We start from the raw sequence: 19408 nt of genomic DNA on the forward strand, positions 1-19408 counted from the left end.
CTGGAGTTTGGCCATGTTGTAAACAAAAGGCCTGATCCTAAGCCTCAAGTCACCTTGGTCTGTTAATTTGTATGTAGAAGAGAAAATAATTTAAGGGTTATAGACCGTACAAGGATTGTAGTTTGGATTACAATAAGGGCTTGATCTCACCATGGTCTTGTTGCAGATAGAGGTCTTATACAAACAGTAGATTGCATGCCTATTTCTGGGTCCCAAGTTATGTATTTAGGAGGTGACAATTGAAAGTTTTAATTTTTAAAAATGAATTAATTTCAGTTTGAAATGTGTGTGGTGGGGGTGAACAGGAGTCTGATCACTTGTTTTTGGAATATAACAACTCTTTCTGGTGAGTCCTCCCAATTTTTGTTCAAATGTTCCCAGATCTGAGGTCACACATGTAACACAGGCAAAATCTGTTGAGCAACATTTTTTTCCATTTCTCTATGGGGCACTTACCAACTATTATGACAACACCTGCAAATGACATTCTGTTTCTTTACTAACCTAATGACCTGAGAAAATATTGAGCAGATTCTAATCTATGTTTGAAGCAAGAAAAATAAATCAAATAGTTAACTTGTCCAGCCAAGTTTTGATAATCCTCAGTCATGAAAGGAAACCAAGAATTTCCAGGCAGCCAACAACAAGCACTCCTGCTGAATACATTAGGTCACTTCGTTTGTTAAAACGATAAACCGGCTACCATGGTACACAGATATTTGAATCTATCTTTTTACCTGGTGAAGGTATATATCTTCACAAATTAGAAAGTGTATATCGTCCATTCATGTTAATTTTCCATATTATACATTTTATGAGTCTTATTTTCTAAATCAGAAAATTACAGCACTTACCATTTTCCTAAAACTTCAATAGTTTCTCAAAGGTATTGTAAGGACAGCAAGATGTATTTCTTTAGCCCTGAAAGATTCAATATGCAAATATCAGTTAGCTCTCATTCTGCAACAAAATTCAGTAAATATTAAGTATTTAAAACAAGATACATTAGGGTACTTAATGCCAGTAAGAATAAACAATATTTGTTTATTGTTAGAACTATCTATTGCATGAAAAAGTGCATGTTCCCAATATTAACACAGTGTAAAAGAGGAAAAATCTTGTTGGCTGCTAGCTGTGGTATATAGGAGCCCATGCCCAGTTCCCAAAATACACAGAAGAATGGAAATATGAGATATATGATAAATCGTATCATAAATCCAATGCTATTATATCATAATGTCAGAAAAGAGATGCCTATAAAAATTAGTGCTTGAAAAGCAGTTCTTATTACTACACCATAAAAAGAGACCAGAATAACAATAGAATTCCCCTGCTAAAAAGGAAGCACAATGTACCCCAAAGTTAACCACAATCCTTAGTGAAGGAAAGACCTGTACTCAATTAAATCCTGATTTGAAGAAAACTGAAGCAGCTTGTCTATGAAGAACAGCAGAATAAGCTTGGGGTTTGATCCTACAAACACTCTCTTGTGTAAGTCCCCAACTACCCGAAGTAACCCAATTGATTTCAGCAGGACTATTTCTGTATTAAGCACTACATCTGGCAAGAAGTGTTTACAGAACAACTCAGTATCATTTAAAAACAAAGGATACAAAATTGCACAGTAAAACTATATTTGGGGCAGCAGTGAACACTTTCTCTAAGAAAATAGAATTCTTTATGAACAGTAAGTTGTTGGGTTACCAGTTTTCTCTTACTGATTATTCAATTAAAAACATAAAAGCTTCATTCAAAAATGGATTGAGAACTAACACAGGGTCAAGGAATTCCAGGAGTCAAAAGCACAAACCCTACAATTTAGTATATTTTTCCCAGGGCTTGAAAAAATCTACTCACCAGTGACCAATAAGATACTTTCCCTGGAAAGAGGGTGGTGGGGAAAAGTTTAAGCCATCAGTTTCCCCAGAATGTAAACTCTCATTTAAAGAACAAAATTTTTAGTCCTTGTAAAAAGTTTCTGGTCCTTAAATGTCAGCTATGAACGACACGTAAATCAATTCAATCTTCAGCATGCAGACAGACATCTCCCATTGCCTCTGTTGCCCCTTAGAGCTTTTCTACAGCCATGTGAAATTGATCATTATATTCTGTTTCACAGCTACTAGTCAAAACCTGGTGGACAGAGCAGCATGTAAATGACAAGTAGCATCTGGTCTACTAGACACAGAAGCAGAGGCAGGCTCTGGATCGATTCACAAGTAGCAAAGGAAGGGACAAGAGTATCACCAGCCCATTCATCTATCACTCTGGAGGCTCCGAGGTAGAGTGCAGCACTTTAAATTAATCAAATACCTGCTAAAATAAACCTTCCTATTTAATCTTCAGCTTCATCCTCTGACCTCCAGCAGTACCCCTAAATTATAAGAAAAGCAATATCTAATTAATATGTTGCTTTAGGAGGTTGAGTAACCAGTGGTATTGTTTGCATTACTCACATTCTGCCGCGGTAAGATCATATTTAATACGTATGACTGTATCTTACATTGCTCTATAAGTTATGGGGCTTCAGACCCATTCAAATAAAACACGCAAATAAATAAAGGACCAGACTTCAGGTGAATTTCTAGCATCGACTGTTAATCACCCTACGGACTTCAGCGTGCGCCGCAGGCTACTGCCCAGCGCAGCGCAGCCACCTCACTCCCTTCATCCACAACCGAGTCGTAGGGCGACCAGACAGCAAGTGAGACAAATCGGGGGGGCAATGGGCACCTGTATACGAAAAAGCCCCGAACACGGGACTGGCCCTATAAAACCAGGACACCGGCTCAGCCTAGCGCACAGCCACCCGCCTGGGACCGCAGCCAGACCCAGACCCAACTCCCAGCCCGCTCTGCAGAGTGTCGACACCCACCCTCCGCCCCACTCCCTCCCTCCCTCCCTCCCTCACCGGCGGGCTGAGCGCCCGGGCTCCAGGCAGCATCTCTCGGCGCCAGACACCCGCGCCGCGCCGGCCCCAGGCTCCCCCTCGGCTCGGCTCCGCAGCCCGCCCCGCTCCGAGTCCGCTCCCGCCTCTCCCCGCGCGGCGGCACCGCGCTCTCCCCGCCACAGGGCTGGGGCCACCCGGGCCCCGCAGCCGCCCATCCCCCTCCCCCATTCGCCTCGGCTCGTTCCCGAGCGATCCGCCCCCCCGCCCCGACCGCGGGCTGCCGGGCTCAGGGCAGGGTCGGACCCGGCCAGGGGAGCCTCCATCGCCTACCTGGGTCCCCGGCCGGCTGCTCCCTCCGGGCTCCCGGCGGGCATGGCCGGCGCTAGGCGCGGAGCTGCTGGGCGGGCACGAGCGGGCGCCCGCGGGCTTTGCGGATTCCCGGCGGCGCAGGCGCTGGCACCATAGAGAAGCGCAGCCGGCAGAGGAGACGTTTTGGACAGCCGCCCGGCACCAGCGAGCGGAAACGCTAGAGAGACCGCCCGCGGCCCCTGGCGGAAGCGGAAGTGACGTTGCCCAGCGCGCGCGCGCGAGCGAGCGGCAGCCGGGGTCGGCCGGGCAACCTGCGCCGCTGCCGCTGCTGCTGGGAAGGTCACCCACGTGCGGGCGCGGCGCGGACCCGACCCGACCCGACCCGGCGCGCGGGGCAGAAGGGGGATGCTGGCCGCGTGGCCCTCCTCGGGGCTGCCCGGGCGATGCTCGGTGCTGGCGGCTCTGGGAGCTGCGGCCGCCGGGCTCAGGCCCCTGCAGTGCGGGCACCCCGTCTGCCGGGCTCCCCGGCGTGGCCTGGGGCAGGAGCCGCGGCAGCTCCCGGAGTCCCGGCTCCCGCTGCAACTCCCGGAGGCGGCCGAGGCGGCGCGGCTGGTGGCGAGGTTGCGGCCCGCCACCAACTTCCGCAGGTTCATCGCCTGCCCGGACCTGGCCCGCACCGTGTGCGCGAGCCTGGAGCACGGCCCGGCCCGCGGCCCCCGGCCCGTCGTGCTGGAGTGCGAGCCGGGTAAGCGCCCCGCCGGGGCTCCCCGGCCTGCGGCTCCCTGCGCAGAGCCTCGGCCTGAGCCGCGCCAGACCTCGCCTCCCCTCATGCGTTACCTTACCCATGCGTAGGGCGGCCCCGTCTACTCTGGGGCCTGGGAGAGCCAGCTCGGGCAACCGGGCCCGGCTGGGTGGGGGCCCCATGCTGGGGAAATGCTTTTTTATTGTTAAGGCCCTGACGGCAACTGGTGCTGGGTAGGAGCCGCTGTGTTAGGGGGATAATTGGGCTTGGTGGCTCATGCGGGATGGGATGTAGGCAAAGTTTGTAACTGTGCAAACGTAAATGTGAGCTTTACGTTTTTTGGAAAGGCCTAAGAAAAACAACATAAAACATAAGGCAGGGAATAAAGGGTGAAGTGGGTCTTGTCCAGTGTCTTCAGAATTGGTCTAACATTCTGGGGCTGGGTTGACAGCCCACATGGTCCGAAAAGTTAGTGCATTTAACTTACATCCTTACTGCACGTCTCTGCAAACTGTGGCTTTAGGCTCTAGTATTTGAATAGGGATGGTTATAATGAAATTACCAGGCTTCATTATTTGTAGCTTTGATGGTATAAAGCTCGGTTTCATTACCACGGCAGTATCTGGCATCTTTGCCAGGGCACAGCTTCCAGTCCTACACCATGACATGGGCTCACTCTAAGTGCTGACACTCAGTCTGCAATGCAGCAGTGGGGTGCTATGTCCTAACGTTGGTCTTTGCATGTGATATTAAAATCAGGTCCGGCCTGCTCCATCTGTCTGGAGCCCTAATGGAAATAAGTTAGTACCTGATGCTGCCCCAATGACGTGAAAGGGAGCTTTACTGCTAGCATTACCTTTGTCAGTAAAAACAGCTTCTCATGTCCAAGGCTGCAGTCACTGAACTACCAATGGGTAGCTCATTGCTTTTTATTAAATTTCCATGTACTGCACATTTTTTAAATGTTTCAAACCAAACTCAGTACAGTGTCTAAAGTGTAGGACTAATGGCATTATCACACAGAACGTTGAAAAGCTAGTGATTGCTGTTGCTTCATTTGTTATTTTCCCTCACCAGTCCATTTAAATAAAGGAAAAAGTAGTTTTGATTACGTAGAAACAGTTACATACAATTAATTTTGATTAAATAATCGTTTTGGTATTGTAATATTCTGTTTCTTGTAATCCTACATTTCAACATAGAAACATTTTTGAACTACACATCTTTTATTTCAAAAGGTTTGTCTTATTACAAGTCCCGTAAATGTGGTCTCAGGGTAATCCACATTACCTTTTTCTTTACATTAGAACCACACAGTTTTCAGTCGCTACTCAGGAGATGCTCAGCAGCTAAATAGTAGTAATGCAGATCACAATTGAAGGTCCATTTAAATTGGCAGAGCTTGAGAAAATGGTAGAACAACTGCAGAGATCTCCAGAAATGCGTGAGATCATATCTGACTACTGTGTAAGGCTCTCATGCTGCAAAAATTTGCATATATGCTTAACTTTACTCCCATCAGTAGTCCCACTGAAGTTAAGCATGTGTAAGTCTTTGCAGACTTAGGGTATAATTCTTTATCTATTTTTTCCCCAAATATTTAAGTAAGCTTATTTTTCTCTTTATTGAAAGGTGTGGGTGTGCCAGGTATATTCTTTGGGAACTAATATTAAAGGATAACGCTAAACAGTGATGATTTTTTTAGGTCCTGGAGTCTTGACCCGGACACTGCTCAATGCGGGTGCCCGAGTGGTAGCTCTGGAGAGCGACAGAGCTTTCATTCCAGATTTACAGGTATATTTTTGTAAGAGTATCTGAAATTTGCAGTGAAATAGGAAAATGAGAAGTTAACTTAAAATCACACATATTTGAATTTTTTTACCTGTTACAAGTAACACCTAAGATTATAAGTTAAAGATGGTAGAAACAATCTTTTACTTTTTAAAATTTGTTTACTTTGCACGTTTGACAGCAGTTTGTATTTCACTGTTTCTCATATGTTCCCAGTCAGTTTCTCCTGTTTTGCACCATTTGAAGTTGACATTGTCCCTTTGAACAGGAGCATACGTAGATTTGCAGCTAATAGTCACCTAAATGATCCTGACTTTGTCTTTAAGCAAGAGGTTTTCATGTGGCCTTCATAGGCTTCTACAAATATTCTTAGATACTTTCAGTGATTATTTTACCTGCTTAAACTTTTGTCCTGGATCCTGTGGTAGACTCTTGGGCTCATTTGAAGCTCCGTTGATTTTAGTGGGGCTCTGCATAGGCTTGGCAGTCAGCAGATTGAGTCTTTTTTGCTGTTTCGGAGAGACTGAAGTTTGGGAGCCAAGATTCTTGCCAGTTTCCAGTTCTGCTGTTGACTTGACCTAAGCATGAGTAACTCACTTAACTTCATTTATATTCATCTTTAGTTGCAGTTTTTCACCTAGGTGTTAAGAGGCTTAATTTACAGTTACAAATTGCTGTGGGCTCTTCAGATGAATATGGCTATTCAAATGTTTTTTTAAAAAATTATAAAAAATTACATAAGTTTAACAGTGCATTTTAAAGTTCTGGTTGAGCAAGTGCCAAATATGTCAAAATACATCTGCCTTGCTTCACAATAGTAGCTGTCCTATATGCAACATTTGAATAGCTAGCTCTGTGAGCAATGTTATTTTTAACTAGTATTTACAGATTCTGTAAATTTTTTAAGATAATTCAGTGTGGTTTTTGTTTTTGGATGGAAAAACACTTAGGCTGTGTCCAAACTACTGGTATTTAAAACTTGAAATTGAACTGCGTCTTTGCTTTCAGTCTCTAGAGAACAACCTACATGGACAATTAGAAGTCGTTTATTGTGACTTCTTCAGATTGGACCCTCTTGGCTGTGGATCTGTGAAACCACCTGCTATGTACTCTGAAAAACTTTTTGAAAATTTGGGCATCTTGGCAGTTCCTTGGACAGCAGGTAAATTGAAAATCAACCTATGTTGGGGGTATGTAATTGAGGGTCTCGTAGGCAGTTTGGAAGATGCTTGAGGACCTTGTTAATATACTGGAGCGGAGTACATCTACCTTCCTCTTTAATACAGAGGTATGATTCATGGATACTACATGCCCATTTATGTAATCCTCAATTTTACTCAAGTAGTCTGGCATTTTAGTAAGAAGTAAAACAGAGTATGGTGGGATATGTAGAATAAATTGTTTGCACATTTTTAATGAAGATTCGGACAGACAAACTGCATTCAGGGGTGGGCCACACTTTAAGCCACACCTGAACAACAGAATCTGTAAATACATTCAGGCTAAAATAATGCTTCCTCTCATGTTTGTATCTTACATATTTGTGGTGTTGAGGTTGTGCAGTACATATTTGTAAATTCAAAGATACCTTTGTACATTTTCAAAACAGATGTTCCTGTAAAAATTGTTGGATTCCTCCCACGAAAAAAGGAAAGAAACTTTCTTTGGAAGCTTGTCTTTGACATGTATGAACGCATTTCCATATACAGTTATGGAAGAATAGAACTGAACTTGTTTGTTAGTGAAAAAGAGTACAAGGTATGTTTAAGTACGAGAGATTTCACTAATTAATAAAGAGAAACTGATACTTCATTGAAAACTCTAGAACATTCTTTGTAGAGGCATTTTATCCATGTGTTAATTAAAAAATGTTCTTCCTGTTTTTTTACTTACGGTTATTTTTCTAACAATTGCTCTGCTACTTGCTTCTCCTGTTTATCTGTAACAACACAGTTTGTTGTAAAGGAAATGAGTGTCATAGATTAGAATGCTCTTCATGTGGGGGACAATCAGTAGAAGCAGATAAATTGAAGACATGTTGATGCCTGATGGAAAACCAACACTTCTGTTGTATTTTTAATGCAGTAACAGTGGTTCCCAAATGCCATGACTTCCTTTGGGCTCATGTTTGATGATGCAATCCCTCTGGTACTTAGTATTCACATTGGCTTTGCACAAATGAACACTCCATCTTAACAGTCTACTTTGAAAACTATCTGACCACCGGACTAAAAGAAAGGGATGGCCTGGGCGTCACATCCAGCCTTCCAGATCATTCTATTTGGCCCACCACCCGGCGTGCTGGAAGAGGGGGATCCAGTGAAGTCCCCTCTCCCTTTCCCCGAAGGTTTTTGTAATTGCCCAAAGTTCTATAGGTCACAGGGCAGGGAGTGGGAAACATGACCCGACTCCTTTTAAGCAGTGATCCTGTACTACATCAGTATGGCTGCTGCTGGAATGGTCTGGGACATCACTCTGGCTGCATGGTTACAGTGCCACTAACATTTGACCTGGCTGCCCATCTGTACAAATAGAGGGGCAACCTGCCCATATAGTGTTGCAGCCTGGTGCTCAGGGAGTCTTTTCTTGTGCAGGGGAGTTCGCCAAGTACTCAACTATTGGTGGCACTAGCTCATGTGCTTTGTGGGTAAGAGAGAGAAGTCCCTGGCTGAAGGAGACCTGGTGTCCTTGCAGCAGGGGGCGACACTAATGGGGACTGGAGCAGGTCCTTGATGGAGTGACGAGACACCAGAATTTGCCCCCCCTTCCAAGAAATATCTGACAACGCCACTGCTTATGCTCTTCCAAGGAGCATCTGGCTGAAAGTAATAGATATTCTTTCAGTGAGGGCTACATTCCACTGGGAAACCCAACAGTACTATCTAGAGGATCTGCAGATAATTAACATCTGTGATTTTCATATCTTTTTTACAAACAAAACCCACTAAATCTTGACGTAAATATCAGGTTTTTCTGTAAATATTAGGATTTCCAGGTGTACCTACGTGATCCTATATGTTTCTAAATACTTAATTTGCATTCTCTTGCAGAATAATGGGTTCAAATACCACTAAATGTGCTGTTCAGTAGTGATTTTCTTCAGTGGTAAAATAATTGGCAAAAAGGGCAACCCATTTCTTTTAGTGTCATCACTATGTTGATCGTAATTATGTCATCATTATGTAGTGTCATCATTATGTTGATTTTACCACTCTTTCCATGTGAATTCTGTAACCAGTCCCTCAGAAGAGCCCACCCAGATACATTGTGGCAAATCATTTTATTCTATACTTAAAAATGAAATCACTCCATAATAGATGTACACACTTCTGGTTTTGCCCAGTTCAAGAATAACTGAAATGTTTTTTCATTTCTGGAACTTGTTTGACCTTTAGTATTGAATTGAATTGCCAGTCTGCTTAGGAAAGTGCCTCAGAAAACCTTTTTGGCATTCATACAATCCATCATCGGCTGTGTGATCCTCTTAGGAATAGAAATCGCTTTAATGTAAAAATGAAATCTATGCAATAACAGTAACATATCCCAAATTAGGGTAATCCTTTGGGTTCTTGTAGAGAGAGTGAATGGGTGAGTATTTTTCTTGCTCTTTCATAGGACTTTTTTCCGCTTCTTAGTAAAGAGGTTAATATGGATGTTCTTATGCAGTTTAAGTATGTGATTTTAGATATTAAAATATTGTGCTAAATGAAATGGTCTTACAGTGGCATCTAAGTGTTTCTAATATGGTCTGACAGGAAGGCCTAAAATGTGTGATGCATGTTGTGTGAGGTCTAAGCTTGAGCTTGGAGTGGAGCTTAAGTGAGTGGAGCTTGAAATTTTAGACTTAACACTGATTTTCCTGGCTCTTGAGAACTTAAGTCTAACCTTTTCTGTCACATCTATAAGGACTTTGGAATGAATATATACAGAAATAATCTTATTTTTCAAATTTTGTCTTTCTTCCAGGTATTGACTGCAAAACCTGGAGAACTGAGGAGTTATCAAGCTATAAGTGTGCTATGGCAAACAGGCTGTGAAATTCAGCTTCTGCACATGGTGAGTTTTTTGTACTGCCTGTGATGATGTCTGCCGAACTAAATCCTTTTTGTAGTAAACAATGAAATTTTTTAAAATACTACATATTTTTAGCTTTCTGTGTTAAAAATGTTTTTATGGGGTACCATTCTAGTTAATCATCTGTCAACATTTTCTTTAGAACTTCCTGTCTTTCAAAATTTGTCACGTAAAAATGTACTTATTCACTCTATTACCCCAGAAATTTCCTTTTTTTTTTAAACTCAAGTCTGATTGAAATTTTAACCATTATTTTTGGTTTAGATCTAAAACTAGGGTTTTTTAATTTGGAACATTGCTTTTCTAAATTAAAGACAAAAAACCCAGTGGTGTTAGACTATGGAAAGGTTGCTTTAAAACGAACAAACAAATGCAGCTGTAAAATGGAAAATTTAAAAGTCACTACTAGGCTTATTTATTTAATGTCCCCAGGACATTTTGGTTTTCTTGACAGAAGGAATTTTGTGTTTTGGGCTTTTAGAGACTGGCTGAATGCTTTCTTTCGGTATTTATTGAAAAGTTTGGCTTGACATCAAGTGAATAGAAATAATGCTCCTGCTTTGTGGGCTGATTGAAGTATGCTCCAACTCCTGCTGACTCAAACCCCTGACCCACACTGATCCTTCCTGCACTCTTTTAATTGCCTTACCCCTAAAAAACTGGGACCAGCTAAACCATTTGCCTTTGACAGAAGCAAGTCTGTTTCCCACTTGAAGCCAAGGCATGGTACAGTAATTAATTTGACTCAGGCTTGCTCTTTGATTGAAGAATGGAGGGATAGGAAAGGGGATTCAGGCACCAGGAAGGAGGGATGGTCTTGTGGTTGGGGCTTTAGACTGCGACCTCGTTCCTGCCCCTGCTGCAGACTATGAACTTATTCAGGATCAATCAAACCTTTGTGCTTCACTTCTATTCTGTAAAATGGAAATGTTTCTGACCTACCTCGTGGATTGTGACCAGAGAATCATAAATGTATGAGAGATGCTCAGATACAACAGTGATGGGGGCCATAGAAGTACCTAGATAGTGCCCATGGACAGGAAGGACCCAATCCAGAATGAACAAGCAGTAGGTTGCTGTAGATGGAACTGTAGCATAATTGTATTGGCAGCTGCTGGACATTCATGCTTGGGTTTCTTTTAGAAATAAATGGGGCTACTCACATGCTGAAAGTAAGGTACATGCTTAAGGACCTTTAATTCATGTTTTTATTTTCAATATATTCAGCCCATTTTAGATCAAGTTTTAATAATGAGTAAATTTGTGTAATATTTGGCAGAGGACTTTAAAAAATTGAGGTCATGACAAAATATTATTTTAATTTTTTTTTCCCTCCCAGGAGCCTTGGTCTTCATTTTTGACTAACTCAAAAACCAGGGGACTTGCAATACCAAAGAGCACGGTAGGGCCAACACCTTTTGGACTCTTTCTTTAGAGATGCTTTCAAACAATTTAGGCTCAAAATTTAGATTTTGGGGGTTTTTTTAATTGCTTTACAAATTTTGATAAGAAAATTCACTAATTCCCTTTATTTAATTGAAAGATTTTTGTATTTAAATACTCTCTTTCATTGTTGGTAACTCAGACACAATGTGCTCTGTGCATAAGAAGTAGGAAGTGGAATTGTAACTATAAACAAAAGTGAACCCAGCTAGTATTTTTTTTTTTATTAACCAAGGTGACAGAAATTCAGCAAACAGACAGAATAAATGGGAAAAGAAGGAAATGAGACTTTTTGAAGGGACGCTTAGGTTAGAGATCATCTCTTTTAAAAGCATATTTTGTTACCTGCTACTAAGAACGCTTTAGATTAGTAAAACAATTTTTAAAAAAATCAATATCCACTTTTGCTTCTAATATCTTGTATAATACTTGTATGTCACTCAGCTTGGATGATGAAAATAGGCTGTTCAATTGCAAATTCATGTTCTCGTGCTAGCATAATGATGCAGAATTTGGGCTGTAGATACTTTTAAATTGACAATGTTTAAATTGCCAGGGACAATGTTTAAATTGAAACAAAATCCTGAAGTTTAAAAAAAAAGGCATTTCTTTCGATTTATGTAGAACTTTTGTATTAAAACCCAACATTTCGCAATGATGTCTCTTTTTAATATAAGATTTTAGCAATAAAACCCATAAAGGACTTTTTTATAATACTGAATGTTACTTTGAATTTTTTTTATTATATCATATATGACAGCTTTATAGACACACATCAGATGTCACCATAATTACAGCAGAGGTCATATGAGGTGATACTCTATCTGATGGCTGCACACCAAATGGATTGTTTAAGAACATTAGACCACTTCATAGAGTCGGGAATTAGAGATGGAAAAGATCTATTAGGTCATATCTGTTTCTGCCAGTACAAAACTACCTTTATCATTAAGGATAAAAAGAAGTTCTTCATACACTTCTCAAATGGGAGGACTGCTTTAATAAATGTAACACCACAGTATTCCATATTTGTCCAAAAGACAGATAATTAAAATGAGTTAGATGCAGACATTTTAAGGATAGAAGGGACCATTATGTTATCCGGTCTTGATTTAAAGACTCAGTGATTGAAAATCCACCCTGTCCTTAGGTAAGGTGTTTCAATGGTAAATTACCTTTACTATGTAAAAATAAGAATTGCAGCTTATTTATAGTCTGAATTTGTCTAGCTTCAGCTTCTAACCATTGGATCTCATTATGCCTTTTTCTGCTAATTAAGAGTTTCAGAAGTCTTTTCCCCAGGATGTAAAAGAAATATACTATTTGTAGCCAAGGAAAGATGCAATCTTAACTATGACTTGATTTTTTTTTCAACTTTTTTTTTTTTTTTTTGTATTGCAGCTGCTGCCAAACAACCATTTATGTTTAGTACGAATGATTCCACGGAAGAATTTATTTTCAGGTGGCATGACACCCACAAATTCAGCTACCTATATTCTGATGGTAAAACAGTGTCTTGCTAAACGCAAGTCTAAACTAATTAATATACTTAAGTAAGTATACAGTAAAACCATATTTTCACCAGACAAATGTACAAAGGGCACAAGAACATTTAGTAGCGTTTTGTTCTTAAGAATTATTCTTTACAGTCCATATACATCTTAGTATTCCTTTAATTCTTCACAATTACATGCAGAATAAATTACTGTTGCTTAAAATACTGTGTGATTGGAAATGAAGGTATTTCATAGCAAAGTGAAAATTATTCAGCCACTTGTGAGACTGAGTAATTGCATATTGTAAATATTTATTTTTTAAATGCATGCAGACACATACTTCCCAGTGTGATTTCTTTTTCTTGCATAAATGTATTCTCAAATGCAGTTTGCAAACATGCATAAGAATATAAAGTTGCATATCAAAATCAGGATTGCCAGTCCACAACTGTGTATCTGGATGTTTTTCAACAAATGGAACCATATAATGGAACTAGTTTAGCAGAGAGGTTCGTGTGTTCATTCTAAAATAGATCAGTAGATAATATAGTCGGGAAATTATTAAATTTTATAAATTGTGTTAATTTCTTGGATGTTAAGATTTTCCTCTTTGTCCATTTATTAACAAGTTTCTTTACCTGGCTTTATATTTCTGTAAATTCTCATCTTAAAATGTTTGGGTTTCTCCATCATATTTTTTAGTTTGTATATAAATCTGAATTTCAACAAGGCATTCTACATAATGCTGCATTAAAATATTTTAGAAAAATAATTAGCTAAAAATATTATACTGTGGTGTGAAGGCATGTACTGCGGACCTAAGGGACAGGCTGTCAGTTTTGCCTACTAATATTTTTTTAGCCCCTCACTTCAAGGCATTCAGGCTTCCTTGTCCACTGTCACTCCTTTTACTCCCTGTGGTGTGGTTATTAGTGTTCTGTTTCCATTAATGGGAAATGAATGCTCTCTGAGAAGAACCAGCCTCTGGTTAACTATTCCAATAAACAAACTGTTTTTTTCTTTCATTTGTTGCCAATGGTTTGCAGTCAATCTTCTGTTGGGGGGATAATCCCCCTCGCAATATGCTAATGAAGTTCTATAATTCATTCAGCAAGACTGGTGTAAAAGGATATCATAGATTCCTTCCATGTAGATTGTCAAATTGACAATGTGCTTATTTTCCACTAGCTGCTGATGCCAGAATCTGTAGCTGACCTTGGGTCTCTTAATTTGCAGCTACTGTGTATTAATAAATGTACTTTTTCCTTGCCTTTAGAATAAATGCAGTCAAGATATCTGTAGGAACTAAATTTGATGATAGTGACATACTATGGGTGGGAGAGATACTGGGTACAGTAAAACAGATCACCTCAGATATGGGGAAAACGCAAGGGAGGTGTAATGAAACCCTTCATTTCAGGCTGTCTGTCACCCTCATGACAAACATTGCTTTCATTGCCTCAGGCAGTGAAATCTAAACTAGGTTCTATGTTATTTCAGTTGTACAATGAATGGAGGGGAAAATTCACCATCTGAAAAGTTTGATTGTCCATTAGATTCATGGGTTTAGAGACTCCTATTGTCAGCATTCACAGAAATGAATTAGTGTCACAAGGGAGTTCTTGACCGTCAGAAATTGAGAGAATGAAATGTGCCCAGTGTTGCATCTTACTGTTGTTTTCTTTTTAACTGAAAGAAATGCTAAACCATGATTTTGTTTTTTTGTTAATGTCTTCTGTTTCAGCTCATGGAGTCCAGACAGTGGGGGTAAACTGTTAAGGCAACTAGAAATACCGGAAAACGTTATAACAGGCAATTTGTACCCAGAAGAGTACAGACGCCTTTTTGAAGCTATGGAACACTCTAAAGAATTTAGTCAAAGCTGGCTTTATGATGAACTCTTGGAAAATACTAGGAACATAAATTTCTAAATCTAAACCTGCTGGTTTTGAAACAGGTTATTTGTTTCAGTGACTATATTATGATGCAAATAATAAGAAATGGGCTCAAAATCTTAGCATTCCGTCAGTAAAGGCAAAGATTGTCTCCTGCACAGACCAGAAGATAAGTTCACTTGAAACGCAATAGCTTGTCTACACAGGGAAAAAAAACTGTTTAAACCATGCGTAGGCATGGCAGTTAACAGGTTGTTTGTCCTGTGCGCATGGGATTGAAGTCAAACTTTGCATCTTCTCCAGCAGGATAATGGAACTGTTGTTTTTGGAAACATGGCATAAAATGAACTGCCTTTTTTGCTACTCTACTGTATATTTGTTATATTTTAATAAGTATCAGTCGAAATATTTGTGCAATTTGTATTTGGGTGTTAAAATAGTTAATTGTTATGATTAACTCTTTCACAGTGCCCAAAAATATATAGACTGTTTACAAATGTAAGACCTATTTTCGTCTCCCTAGCCTAAAGAGCTTAGTCTAAAATTGACATGATACAATAATAGTAATGAACAAAGGGGTGAGGAATAATGGGAGATTGGAAAATAGCAGCGGAATAATATGGCTACTCAGGTTAGTTATATGTGTTTCTTGTTTTAATGTATATTCTGTGTTATATCTGTCTGAGAGCTGGTGCACTGGGAGAAAAGAAAATTCATAGTAATTTATTCTTTTGAAAATTAAAATTTCAAAATTCAGATGTTCATTAGTCTATATACTCTTCCACCCACCTACATACATACAAACTTTGCATCTAAAAATTTTCCAGCAGACCTTTGAACAGTGTATAAACTATGAGGATTATCTCCTCCCCGCAACCTATGCCCTTTATATAATTGTGTTATAATGTGTGTATATTATATGTATGTAAACCTTTATTTTAAAAATCACAATCCACTAAAATTCTGTTGCTAGCTAGAGTACTGGTTTACACAACCTTTCCTCAACCACCGTTCTCCCTCATTACCTAACTCTTTTTTTCCATTCCCCTTTGTACATTTGGTGTTGGGACTGGTAGGGGAGGGCACTGGTCCTCCTGCTCCTTCTACCAGCAGCTGTGTGGTGAGAGATGTCGAGTGTTTCTGTAGGTGTCCAAATGTAAGACTGCAACATATCTGTTTAGTATAGACTTGGATAGCTCAGACGTTGGGAAGTTGTGCTGCTCCATTCTCTGCTAATGGAGAAGTGTGTCGAGCCTCCACGAGGGAAGGTGGGAGGCACTGGCTGGGCCATTATCTCTGCCCTACTGCTAATCCTGCTACTGGAGAAATTGCTGCTGCAGGGAGTGAGATGGGGCACTGCTGAGCTGCTTACTTACAGTCCACGGCTGCAGTCTTAGCTGTCAAAGGGGAGTCTGTTTCAGCTGTGAACAATCTTTCACAATATTGAAGTGCTGAAATTGCCAGGACTCCATTCCATCCTGTAGCATTAAACTATGTCCTGGACTAGTTCTTTCATATTGGGATTATCCTCCCATTCACACCTTTCCTGACTCTTCGATGGTATAAGAATCGGTCATTACAAGGTGATCTTCAGGGCCGAGTTAGCATGTAACCGGAACAATTTCATTTCTGCTGTAGCAGTAATAGGTGATAACTGAATGTTCTTGCCAGCCAGCAAGAGAGAATCTCGTAACACCTGTGTGGTTTTTCTTGTGCATCAAATGCCTGCTTTTTGTTGCAGCAAGATGTCTGCACTAAATCAAGATCCTAAAGAATAAAGGAAGCTTGTTATAAAGTGATGTACCTCTGTTTTTGATAACACTAGAATGTGTGAACACTGAATTGAAAAGAAAATATATTTATTGTCACTTTTAATGCTATTTGTTTACAAAACAGTAAGGCAGTGTCCACACACCTGAGGAGTCAGTGCATGGTATAGTGGTTGGAGCAGGGGATTGGGAATTAAGAGATGGAAGTTCTATTCCTGATTCTCCCACTAACTCTGAGCTTGGGCAAGCCTTTTAACCTCTTGATTCCCTTATGTAAAATGGGGAGAATGATGGCTGCTTTTGTAAAGTGAGATCCCAAAAGATCCAATAAGTGAAAAATATGGGCTTTATATTAGTCAACTGTGTCTATAGCTTCACTTCTTTAATCTCAGACACTAGCCCATTGTTGCAATGATCTGTTTGTGACTCCTGCAAGAAAATGTTTAATATAAACTTTAACTCAAGTTTTTAATTTTATTTCACTGCTTCTAATAGGTTTTGTGAAACTTCTAATGACAACCTACTTTTTTACCCTAACCATCTACTGTCCCTTTTACTGGGTAATGTAACAGTGGTTCTCAGCCTTTCCATATTACTGTTGCCCTTTCAGGAGTCTGATTTTTCTTGCATACATCACACCTCACTTCAAATCTACTTGCTTATGAAATCAGACATAAAAATACAAAAGTGTCAGAGCGCACTGTTACTGAAAAATTGCTTCCTTCCTCATTTTTATCATATAATTATAAAATAAATCAACTGGAATATAAATATTGTACTTACATTTCAGTGAGATACTTGAGCCTGTTTTTCACTTGTGAGTCTTGTTTGAAGCAGGAGCGCCAGGCGGCAGTGCTGAAGCCTGAGCTGTGTTGCCCAGGGTTGAGCTTTTGGGAGACCCCTGTGGCATGGGGCTCCAGGCAATTGCCCTGCTTGCCACCCCCTAGTGCTGGCACTGCACTTCGACCACCCTAAACCTGTCCCCCTGTGGTTGAGAAACACTGATCAAGATGAGTTGAGTACCCCTGGAAGATCTCCCCTGGTTGAGAACCCTGATATAATGTACATATAGTTCAGTCATCTTTTTTCGGCAAGGAAATTTTTTGTATGTTTCTACTACAGTAGTTGGAGACAGCAAATATTAATTTTAAAAAGGTTATAGTGATATAAAAGCACAAATGCTATTGACTAGCAATGGAAATTTTTGCTTGTAATTCATGTAGATGCTTTTGAAAATCCTACCCTACCTCATTTATAGTCCTAAAACTTAGCTGAGTCTGAATGTCTCGTACAAATTTGAGATCTTAAGTAATATATTTGAGGCATTCCAGTATACAATCTGTTGGCTTCTTTCAGTGTTTAGTTCTAATATCTTAAAGCAAAATCAAACTTTTTAGTGAGGAGGACCCCCCCCCAGCTGCATTTTGTCTTTTTTGGTGACCCACCCAGGATCCAAATTCAGTGGAGTGGGCAAAATAATTGGCCACCACCTTCTCAGCCAACCAAGGAGGCACCAACCACCCACTATTCCTGCACTGCAATCTGGCCTGGTCCGGAGGGGAGGTGCTGGGGGTGATGCCGTGGTTGGAGAGTGAGCCTGCCTCCCACACACCTGCAGTTACAGTTCCTGTTCCAGAGGGCTGGGCTTGGCTTCTCATTAAATTCATTGTTAGCAGTTACCACTCAAGAAGGGGATCTTGGAGTCATTATGGATAGTTTGCTGAAAACATCGCTCAATGCGCAGTGGCAGTTAAAAAAGCTAACACAATGTTGGGAATCATTAGGAAAGGGACAGATAATAAGACAAAAAACAGTTACTTACCAGTAATTGTTGTTCTTCGAGATGTGTTGCTCATATCTATTCCAATATAGGTGTTTTCTAGTTGTTGTTGTTAGAGTTTATATAGTGTTAAGTATAGCAGTTAATTAGTTAGTCAGCAAGTGGCTCCATCGGTAACTCTTATCACGGATGACTTACACATCTCGAAGAACAACAGTTACTGGTAAGTAACCCTGTTTTCTATTTCAAGTGATTGTTCATATCCATTCCAATATAGGTGATTAAATGGCCATACCTTGGAGGTGGGTAGGAGTCAGCGTCGAGCTGCTCTCATGAGCACAGCCCTGCCGAAACCCATATCCTCTCTCGCCTGCTGCACAATGGTGTAGTGGGACGTGAAGGTGTGGACCGACAACCAGGTTGCTGCCCTGCAGATGTCCTGCAGGGGCACTCTCTCCAGGAAGGCTGCCAAGGAGGCCTGGGTTTTGGTTGAATGCGCTGACACAGGTCCTGGAAGCGGCACCTTTGCCTGCTCGTAGCAGGTCCTGATGCAGGCCGTGATCCAGGTGGAGATGCGCTGAGTGGAAACAGGTGAGCCCTTCATCTGGTCCGCCACTGCCACAAACAGCTGTGTTGACTTCCAGAATGGCCTCGTCGGCTCGATGTAGTAGGCCAGGGCCCATCTCATGTCCAGCGAGTGCCATCTCCGCTCCTCCTCCGAGCTGTGTGGTTTAAGAAAGAACACGGGGAGGAAGAAATCCTGGTTATAATGGAACTGAGACACCACCTTAGGCAGGAAGGCCGCGTGGGGTCTCAGCCGCACCTTGTCTTTATAAAAGACAGTGTAGGAGGGCTCCGAGGTCAAGGCCCTAATCTCAGAGACCCTCCTAGCCAATGTAATGGCCACCAGGAAGGCTACCTTCCAGGAGAGGACGAGCAGCGGGCATATAGCCATGGGCTCGAAGTGGGGTCCAGTCAGTGCGGTGAGGACCAGGTTCAAATCCCAGGGAGGCACCAGCTCACGGACCTGCGGATACAGCCTCTCCACCCCTTTGAGGAACCTGAGAGACATAGGGTGGGAAAACAGCGACCTCCCCTCCATCGGCTGGTGGAAGGCCGAGATGGCCACCAGGTGCACCTTCAGAGAGGTCAGAGGTAGGCCCTGTAGCTTCAGGTGAAGCAGGTACTCCAGAATCGCCTGCATGGCCGAGCAGCTCAG

General features: G+C 41.3%; 2 protein-coding genes across 6 annotated transcripts in view; one reads left to right on the forward strand and one right to left on the reverse strand.

Annotated features, from left to right (window-relative positions):
* Positions 1–3559, reverse strand: part of CNST (consortin, connexin sorting protein) — a 92468-nt gene extending 88909 nt beyond the window's left edge. The window contains exons 1-3 of one of the 4 annotated variants that reach the window (XM_067555231.1): positions 3221–3559; positions 2314–2374; positions 855–921 (exon numbers count right to left, since the gene is read on the reverse strand). The gene's annotated coding sequence lies outside the window, so the exon portion shown is untranslated. Of the gene's footprint in view, positions 1–854; positions 922–1857; positions 1996–2313; positions 2375–2456; positions 2775–3220 lie in introns of those variants that run through there. The other 3 variants (XM_067555232.1, XM_067555234.1, XM_067555233.1) reach the window with 3 other exon arrangements.
* Positions 3560–3566: 7 nt separating this feature from the next.
* On the forward strand, positions 3567–16960 carry TFB2M (transcription factor B2, mitochondrial). 2 transcript variants are annotated; one of them, XM_067555235.1, is made up of 8 exons: positions 3567–3944; positions 5647–5735; positions 6741–6894; positions 7342–7490; positions 9699–9788; positions 11146–11208; positions 12651–12802; positions 14490–16960. In XM_067555235.1, the coding sequence occupies exons 1-8, from the start codon at positions 3605–3607 to the stop codon at positions 14674–14676; spliced, it is 1224 nt and encodes a 407-aa protein (XP_067411336.1). In that variant the 5' UTR covers positions 3567–3604; the 3' UTR covers positions 14677–16960. The 2 variants fall into 2 exon arrangements, with proteins under 2 accessions (XP_067411336.1, XP_067411337.1); XM_067555236.1 differs by lacking the exon at positions 11146–11208.
* The last annotated feature ends 2448 nt before the right edge of the window (positions 16961–19408 follow it).

Source organism: Emydura macquarii, unplaced genomic scaffold (genome assembly GCF_026122565.2).
Source record: "Emydura macquarii macquarii isolate MOO-44397 ecotype Brisbane River unplaced genomic scaffold, CSIRO-AGI_Emac_v2 contig_1597, whole genome shotgun sequence".
NCBI classification, from domain to species: Eukaryota; Metazoa; Chordata; order Testudines; family Chelidae; genus Emydura; species Emydura macquarii.

Excerpts from the sequence above, each read along its gene's own strand:
- TFB2M (XM_067555235.1), top strand. The coding sequence starts at position 3,605 with ATGCTGGCCGCGTGGCCCTCCTCGGGGCTGCCCGGGCGATGCTCGGTG. Across the intron at positions 6,895-7,341 it reads GGCAGTTCCTTGGACAGCAG|ATGTTCCTGTAAAAATTGTT; the intron begins GTAAATTGAAAA and ends TTTTCAAAACAG. Across the intron at positions 11,209-12,650 it reads TTGCAATACCAAAGAGCACG|CTGCTGCCAAACAACCATTT; the intron begins GTAGGGCCAACA and ends TTTGTATTGCAG.